The sequence below is a fragment of the Coffea arabica genome, chromosome 8c, assembly GCF_036785885.1.
Source record: "Coffea arabica cultivar ET-39 chromosome 8c, Coffea Arabica ET-39 HiFi, whole genome shotgun sequence".
NCBI lineage: Eukaryota > Viridiplantae > Streptophyta > Magnoliopsida > Gentianales > Rubiaceae > Coffea > Coffea arabica.
The window spans coordinates 4,692,492-4,701,246 of NC_092325.1; the positions used below are offsets into that span (position 1 = coordinate 4,692,492).

General features: G+C 31.3%; 1 protein-coding gene across 1 annotated transcript; it reads left to right on the top strand.

The window, feature by feature from the left end:
* The first annotated feature begins 335 nt into the window (after positions 1-335).
* LOC140013336 (uncharacterized protein At4g15970-like) lies at positions 336-8,538 on the top strand. Its single transcript, XM_072062589.1, has 3 exons — positions 336-515; positions 3,077-3,451; positions 8,056-8,538. Exons 1-3 carry the CDS (start codon positions 336-338, stop codon positions 8,536-8,538), a joined length of 1,038 nt encoding a protein of 345 aa, XP_071918690.1.
* The last annotated feature ends 217 nt before the right edge of the window (positions 8,539-8,755 follow it).

Below are 8,755 nucleotides of genomic sequence, written 5' to 3' on the forward strand. Positions count from 1 at the left end.
TGTAGGCGCAGTCCTTTGAGTAATAAAAGAAATTGTTCCTCTGCCTCTTAATCGATCTCTTGTAAATTTTTCCTGCGGATTTATGCTTGATTATTGATTTGGGTCCGTCACTTCCGCGCCACCACCACCTTATCCACCCCCACCGCCTCATGGAAGATAACCTATCTCGTAAAAGTATCACTTGGATGGTACTTGTAGTCATTTTTGTTAACATATCTTGCCTTCTTCTTTATCATTATCCGTATAACAATTATCAAATCTTGGTGGCCACGCCTGATCAAGACTCTAAACATTCTTCTCCACCTCAAGCTTTCAGTTTCAGAAAAGCAAACATTATGATTCCCTCTCCATCATCCCATCATGACGAATCTAATACAGAAGGAGATTTGTCTTTCCCATCCTTTAAACATAAACAAGGCCCGAGGCAAGGATATAATATACCTTCTTCGACTGATTCTGTCCCTGAAAACCCGTCTTCTCCAGCTGGCTCAGTACCAAGAAACCAACCATCTTTGGTAAGTTTATTTGGATTATAGCAGAATTTCGCCTTCACCTCAATGTGTTGGTTTGCTGCATTTCATTGTGCCTAGAGCCTTTTTCCTAAAAATATTTTTATCAACATGCTGAATGCATAACATGTTCCTAAAGTCAAATTGCTTAAATTTGGTCGCATATCAAATTCATATCCATACTTGTGCTGGTCAAATAAATAAATAGACAAGGGTAAAATACAATTTACCTCCCTGTGATTTAACGATTTTTCATATAATCCCCGTAGTTTCAAAAGTGATAAATAACCTCCCACATAGTTTTGGACTAAAGTATCAAAGTCACGGAATTGAAAGACTAAAAAAATTGTATTTTAGGAAAGTAAATTGAATATTTTTTTTTATCATTTAAGGAGAAGATAGATCTCTGCAATTCCTCTTTTTTAATTTTAATCATTAAGGTGAAGATTTTTGTGGGAAAGAGGAAGAATTAAATAAAGAAAAAAGAGAAAAAGAAATAAAAGAAAGGAAAACAAGGTAAATGAAAAGTCAAAATAATGCAAGGGCAATTTTGTCCTAAAAGGGATTAAGTGAGCAAAAGTACAGGTTAGGGGGAAACTGAAAAATGAGGTATTCTTTAAAGGGATAAAATGTGATTAATCCAAATTTTTAATTAACCTCAGGGGGTTATACATATATTTTGAAAACCATAAGGGGATTATGTGGTAAAACACTAAATCATGAGGGGGTTATGTAGTAAAATATAAAATCATAAAGGGTTAAAGTGTCATGCATATATATTAAGTTTTTATATTTTAGTCACTTTAGCTATTTTAGTTTTTAAACACGGATATTTTCGACATTTCCTTGAGTTTCGTCACAGAAGATCATTTTTGTCACTTTGAAACTTTAATCCAAAATATGAGGGGATTATCTATAACTTTTAAAATTAAGGGGATGTTATATGAAAAATCGCTAAATTACAGATGAGTAAATTATATTTTACCCATAAAAAAGGTTATCTTGTGAAAAATAAAAGAAAACGGGTTATCTCGAATTCGAACCTCTCACTTACCCTCTTTGCGCCTGTGTCATCCAACCCATTCCTATCCCCAACTTGTTCCTTCCATATAGCACTTTTACATGCCACTTTTTTTTCCTAGTTTTCTTCAAGTATGCATGCCCAAAATTTTTTTTTCTCGAGTAAGTAGGCTCAAATCTTGTAACGAAATTTTATTAAAATGTTGTCGTCTTTTGTTATTTTCAGACATAGAGTTTCTGTTTGACTTTGAGATTTTAGCAAACTGTGAACGAGGATATATATGTATATCAAGAGAGGTGTAGGACTTCAAATAGCAGGGTATTCATCATTTTACACTTCTGTTTGTAAAACTTTGGCGTGTATAAGAACAAAGTGGCCTTTTTACATGCACTGCCATCTGATCTGCAATCAAAATAATAATAATAAGGGCAAATTCCACTTTACTCCCTGTGGTTTAGCATTTTTTACATAATTCTCCTATGATTTCAAAAACTATATATAACCCTCTCATGGTTTGGATAAAAGTGTCAAAGTGACGGGAATGATCATTTGTAATGGAGTCACCTAAAATATCAAAAATTACCCTTATGTAAAGTTGAAAATTATTTATTAACCAAGGGGGGTTTTGTGTATATTTTGAAAACCATAAGGGGGTAATATGGTAAAATATTAAACCATAAGCGGGTTAGTGTGTCATGTATTTATAAGGGCAATTTCGATATTTTTAGAAGTTCCGTTACGAATGACTATTTCTGTCACTTTGACACTTTAATCCAAACCATGAGAGGGTTATGTATAGCTTTTGAAACTATAGGGGGCTATGTAAAAAAATCTAAACCACAGGGGTAAAATGTAATTTGCCCTAATAATAAAGATTCTTAATAGATTTTTTTCATTTGATCTAAAGAATATCATAGACTACAAATCTACTTACTTTAGTCCTAAATCACATACGAGTATTCGTTTCAGTTCAAAATTATCATTATACATTCCAAAATTTGACCAGATTAAATGAGTTTCTTTGACTGAATTTCTTGTTATCAACACTATTTTTCTTTCTTTGGACTAAATTTGGTTTGTCCAGCACTATTAAATATGTTTTAGGGCTTCAATTTTGAAATTAATTAATTTTTTTGCCCATAATTACTTTGATCTCATTTTCTCTATTTTCATCCCTTTCTCCATAAAAAGAAACACAACCACCTAGACAGTCGTATCTCTTAACATCTTTCTATTCTATCTTTTTTGTAGTGGTATGATTACACTTAATTCAATCTGGAATTAATATATGCAAATCATTACTTAACCTAAAATTCGTGTGCCAGAATGAAGACTAATATGCAGTCAAAATAAAATCACAATTAGTTATATACGAACCCAAAATCTCTATTTGTTGAGGTTTAAACATTGATTACTAGCTAGACCAATACTTTATCGAATTTCCTAACGCGCTATAGTTTCATTTCCTCTCCCTGGAATTGAGTGGGCATTAATCTACATCCTGCAATAATTGTCTTTTTATATTCTTTTGCTCTGTATTATGAAGGTTAATCAAGAAAATGAAGAAACCAAGTTGGAAAATATTCTGAACAAAGCAGCCATGGTGACCAGAACGGTTATAATAACTACAGTAAATGCAGCATGGACAGCACCAAATTCAATCTTTGATCTCTTTCTTGAGGGTTTCAGAAGTGGGAATCAAACACAAGCTCTGTTGAATCATTTAGTTGTTGGAGCTATGGACCAAAAAGCATATTCTCGTTGCTTGGAGTTACACCCGCATTGTATTGCACTAACCACGGAGGGGGTTGATTTTTCGGGAAAGGCAGATTTTATGAGCGAAGATTATCTAAAGATAGTGTGGAGAAAGCTTGAGTTTCAACGGACGATTCTTGAGATGGGATACAGCTTCATTTTCACGGTAATATCTTAAATTTATCCTTGATTTTATTGGATTAAATGACTTGAATTTTCTGGTGCCCATTAATACTTGGTAATACACCTAAATTACAGTTAACACATGAATATACACAATCGCAATTATTTCACCCTATTGGCACAAAAAATCCCCGTGCATACAGCGGAATTATTTCAACTCTCCACTTCACTTCTTTTCACCTAATAACCTACTAGACTAGTAGTATTTATGGGTTCTAAAACTTCCTAAAATAAATATAATTGTAAACCAAAACTTATTTGGAAATTGACTTGAGATTTCCTCATCTAATATGAAAACTAAACAAATAAGATACCAAAAGGAATTAGGAAACTAAATACTAAAATAGCTTGGTTTAATTTCCTTCATTGTTTCCCTTAAACCAAACTCTTGATGTTGTTATCTCCAATGCCATCCCTAGTTTGAATTTCTATGAAAAATTCAGTTGCTGTATAGATGATATGGAATTCCAACTTGTAATTGATCTCTAATTTCATCTTTACGCGCGATGGTGGATGAAACTTGGACTTCTCAAACAATTTCTTCTCTTGATCGCTGTTGTAAAAAAATTCAAGTATATCCACCAATTCTTTATTAGATACTCCACAATTCAATTCATCCATATCACCAATAAAGTCTCCAAAGATCAGAAAATCATAATTTTTACCAATAAAGTTTTCAACATCACCACATTTTTCCTTTAGTTTTTCAGCACTAGCAACTGCATCAACTTTTGCAGTATCACAACCTTCAATTAATTTGTCCACCTCACAATTGATTTCAACCAATCTCATCACTTGATTTTTCTCTTCAAAAGATTCATCAACCTCAATAAAGTCAACAATTTCTCTAGCATCATGATCTTCAATCACATCTTTAATTTGATCAATGATTTCACTTTTTTTCTCAAGCACTTGTGAAATTTCTTCTTCAATCACAATTTCTTCATTTTCATGTATATCCACAATTGCTACAATTTCTTCTTTCTTTGCCTCATCAAAAACTTCTTTTTCTTCTTCCTCGTCACAAATTTCTTCTTCACCATGACCATAGGAATTTGTTAAAAATTTCCAAGTCTGCTTCGCTGTCTTTACATGTATGAATTTTTTGGCTACATGTAACTGGACTTGGGTATGGAGATAGTATAATGCCTTATTGTTCAACTGTCTATTCCTCTGTAATTGTTCAACTGCATCCCTTGATAATTCTGTGCCTTCTATAGGTTCCATGAACCCCTTTTGGATAATATTCAAAACTCTAATATTTTTGAAAAAATTCTTCATCATCAACCTCCAAATCTCAAAATCATTTTTACCATCAAAGATAAATACACCACAGCATGGTAAATAATGCGGATCCATATTTTAATTTCACAAACAAGCTCCAAGCCCCAATTTTGTGAACAAGCCCCAAGATCAAAGCCTAGGGCTCTAATACCAATTGTTGGCACAAAAAATCACCGTGCATACAGCAGAAGCAATCCTAACACATATAAAAAATATGTGGGAAGAGAAGGAGAACAAACACTGAATAATTTATTTAACTCAAAACAAATATTAAATCGTAACTTTTCGCTCACGACAACTCACATATCTCAACTATAAGATTTTCTCTCAAGTCTAATCTCTAGACTCAACTCAACCCTTCTCTTCACCTAATAATCTACTAGACTAGTAGTATTTATGGGTTCTAAAACTTCCTAAAATAAATATAATTGTAAACCAAAACTTATTTGGAATTGACTTGAGATTTCCTCATCTAATATGGAAACTAAACAAATAAGATACCAAAAGGAATTAGGAAACTAAATACTAAAATAGCTTGGTTTAATTTCCTTCACACCCTTTACATTTAGACACTTTTTCAAATTAACTATAATTTGACCAAAAAAAAAAAAACATTGGAGACCCCTCTTAACAAATGCCCATTTGGTACTTGTAGCCATTAATACTCGTAGTACACCTAAATTACAGTTAACACATGAATATATACAATTGCAATTATTCCACCCTTTACATTTTAACACTTTTTCAAATTAATTATAATTTTACAAAAAAAAAACTAACATTTGAGACCCCTCTTAACAAATGCCCATTTGGTACTTGTAGCCGTTAGGCAAACGATAAATGATTTCACCAAATAATAAGTTTCTTGACATTTAGAAATGGTGTAGTAATCAGATGTGAATAATCTCAATTATGTAATGCAGCTGTGGCAATCATCCACAGACATTTGCTACCGGGGAATTTTATCAATAGAATAATAATCATCGTTTATACTTGTCAATGTCCCACTTAATTAGTTATAGTTGATGGTGTACCAAACTCAAAAAAGGAAAATAAAATTTGTCCAAGCTTCATCACTTGCAGCATTCAAATTACATGATTGCCCTTCAATTGGATATTGGTTCGTTGTTCAAAAACCCTTAATTTGAAAATGGTAAAATAAATAAATACTAACCCTTTATTTGTTGTGGTACCAACAAAAAAAGAAAAAGATATTAAATTCAAACCCGTTCATCCTATATGTACACAACCATCCATTATCAAGACGATAATGTAGTGTAACATTGTGAGATATATTTTGTGTCTCTTTTAAACATGTCCTAAAAGAGAAAAAAGAAAAGTAATCATTTTCTAAGGAAATCCACACTGTCCACCAAATTGAAGATATCCATTTTTTTAAGGAAGAAATGCAATTCTAAACCTAAAGATTGACTTGTGTATCAAAGTGCAAAGTGGTCCATATTATTTCAATCAGAATAAATGTGGCCTATAAAGTTTTGAAATTTAAGTAAATTTAGGGCAATTAATAAAAATTCAACAGTGTCTAGGGGTCAAAATCAAATTGAAGTTAGTTAACAATTTTGACTTTGCATTTTTTGTCCTCAACTTTTAGAGTTTCAATCATTATCCTTTTTTAAGTATCTAATAGTGAAATTGATGGTTTTAAGATGAAATGATGCAAATTAGATTGAGATTGCGTTAGATATGTTCTTAGAGTTATAATAATAAAAAGGTGAAAAGCTAACTAATTTTTTATTCTATATATCTTATTTATTCATGCCAATAGTTTCCTCTTGTGCACAGTTGACCTCAAATATGGCATAATTATGTACTTATTATTGCAGTATGAATAATTCATTAATAATGAGCTTTATGATCTTTTTTCTTATATTGATAATTAAACACAAAATTAAATATCCCATTTAAATATGAGAAATATGTAATAAGTAAGTTAAGTTGATCATCTTAGATGTGCATATTGCATTTCAATAAGTTATGAATTAAGTTTCAAATGAAGATAGTTTAAACTTGAATTGTTCAATAAAACTATCAATGCAATATACACCAAAATAATAGTTTGCAAACATTCACATAAATACTTTAAACCTTTATTTTTAGATTTTGATAAGATTAAAGACTTGAAAAAATAAAAGAAAATCTTTTCCAAACTCCCTAAAAGCACTTCATATCAGTACTTGCATTTACTAGTAATTGTAAACACAATTCATAACCACAACTATTTAAAACCCACTTCCACAAGTCATGCAAGAATTTGTGTAAAAGTACCACAATATAGTTATATATCGAAATTGGAATTATCCTCTTCTTCCACTAGTTTTAGATTATATATTATTTGTGTATTTTTATTCAATTACAACTAATTTAAAAAGGATATTTTATTTAGTCTAAACATAGTTTTGTAGGGATACAAAGTGCTTTTAGGGTTCTTATAGGAGTTTGGAAATATATTTATCATATATATAACTCAATTCACTTTTTATTTTTATCTTAAATCCTAGTTATAACTATTTGAAAAATAAGTAGCCACATTGATCGAAAATCGAAACGTTAGAGACCAAAAATGAAAAGTCAAAACTTTTGACTAACGTAAATTTGATTTTAATTGTTAGTTATGGTGATTTTCCATTTGTTGTCCTAAATTTGTCTACAATAAGAGACTTTGGGGGTCATAATTATTTTGATCAAAATATTATGATCAATTTCACATATAGACCAAATATTGGGGATCAAAACTGTATTTTTTCTAATAAAATATCCGAAGTTTGTTCGGTGACTATTGCGATTATACAATAAAAAATAAGATTAAAATAAGATGAAGGTTATGAATGAATTACTTTGAAATGAACTCTCAGATTGGATCTACACAAATATTTTCCGCTCCATAATTGTCTGTTCTTTTAACCAAACCTCAAGGAGGAAATTATCATTTGAAAAAACTTGGGTGGTATTTTATTTTTCCTACACGTTAGAATAACTACTTCAACTATAATTTGTAGTGCATTAAAACAGCACTCTAACGTTTTTTGGTGGAATGTGGAAAACAAAAAGGTAACTGCTAAAGAAACAAGATAAAGGCGTAAACTTTACAATCATGAATAAATTGTTTGTGCATGTTTCTCTAATGATTGATAAATGTGAAACTAAAAATAGTATTTACACGTGATTCGATGTTTAAATCTTCAAAGGATATATAGATGTATTATTCGTCTCCAAAAAACATGCCCCTAAAAAAATTCATATATTAATGTCTAAATTTCTTTCTTCTTTCTGTTTCAAACTCAGGATGCAGATATACTGTGGTTTCGAGATCCATTTCAGCGATTTTATTCAGATGCAGATTTCCAAATTGCATGCGATCATTTTGGGTTCAACTCTACTGACTTGAACAACTCACCAAATAGTGGTTTCATCTATGTTAGATCAAATAACATGACAATCCAATTTTACAATTTTTGGTGCAAATCCAGAGAAGCATATCCGTCGAATCATGATCAGGATGCGCTTAATATGATCAAATTTGATCCTTTCATCAGCAAGATTGGGTTGAAAATCAGATTTCTGGACACAGCCTATTTTGGAGGAATATGCGAGCCGAGTAAGGATCTTAACGTAGTTTGCACAATGCATGCAAATTGTTGTACAAGTCTAGAAACGAAAGCTCATGACCTTCAAATGATGATTGATGACTGGAAAAAATACACGACAAATCCAGGGAATCGTACAGAACCACATCCTTGGACAAGTGGAAGATATTGTTCTAAATAAACTCATCCACCTTTTTGTGCCAAATATTTGTGATATATGTTTCTGAATTCACCTTTTGCGCACAAAATAATTGCTTCAAAATTCTCATAAGCTTTTTAGATTGTTCTCCGAGCTTATTGCATTTTAATGCTGATACCACGTACTTGTCTTATAATTTTAGTGTTTTTAGAATCAATAGTGATGCTGCATGTTTTTTAACTGACTATTTCTTTCAATA

What these genes read in the sequence shown, in the direction of transcription:
- LOC140013336 (XM_072062589.1), top strand. Translation starts at nt 336, where the DNA reads ATGATTCCCTCTCCATCATCCCATCATGACGAATCTAATACAGAAGGA. An exon ending in CAAGAAACCAACCATCTTTG is followed by an intron (nt 516 to 3,076) that starts GTAAGTTTATTT and finishes TGTATTATGAAG; the next exon opens with GTTAATCAAGAAAATGAAGA. An exon ending in GATACAGCTTCATTTTCACG is followed by an intron (nt 3,452 to 8,055) that starts GTAATATCTTAA and finishes TTTCAAACTCAG; the next exon opens with GATGCAGATATACTGTGGTT.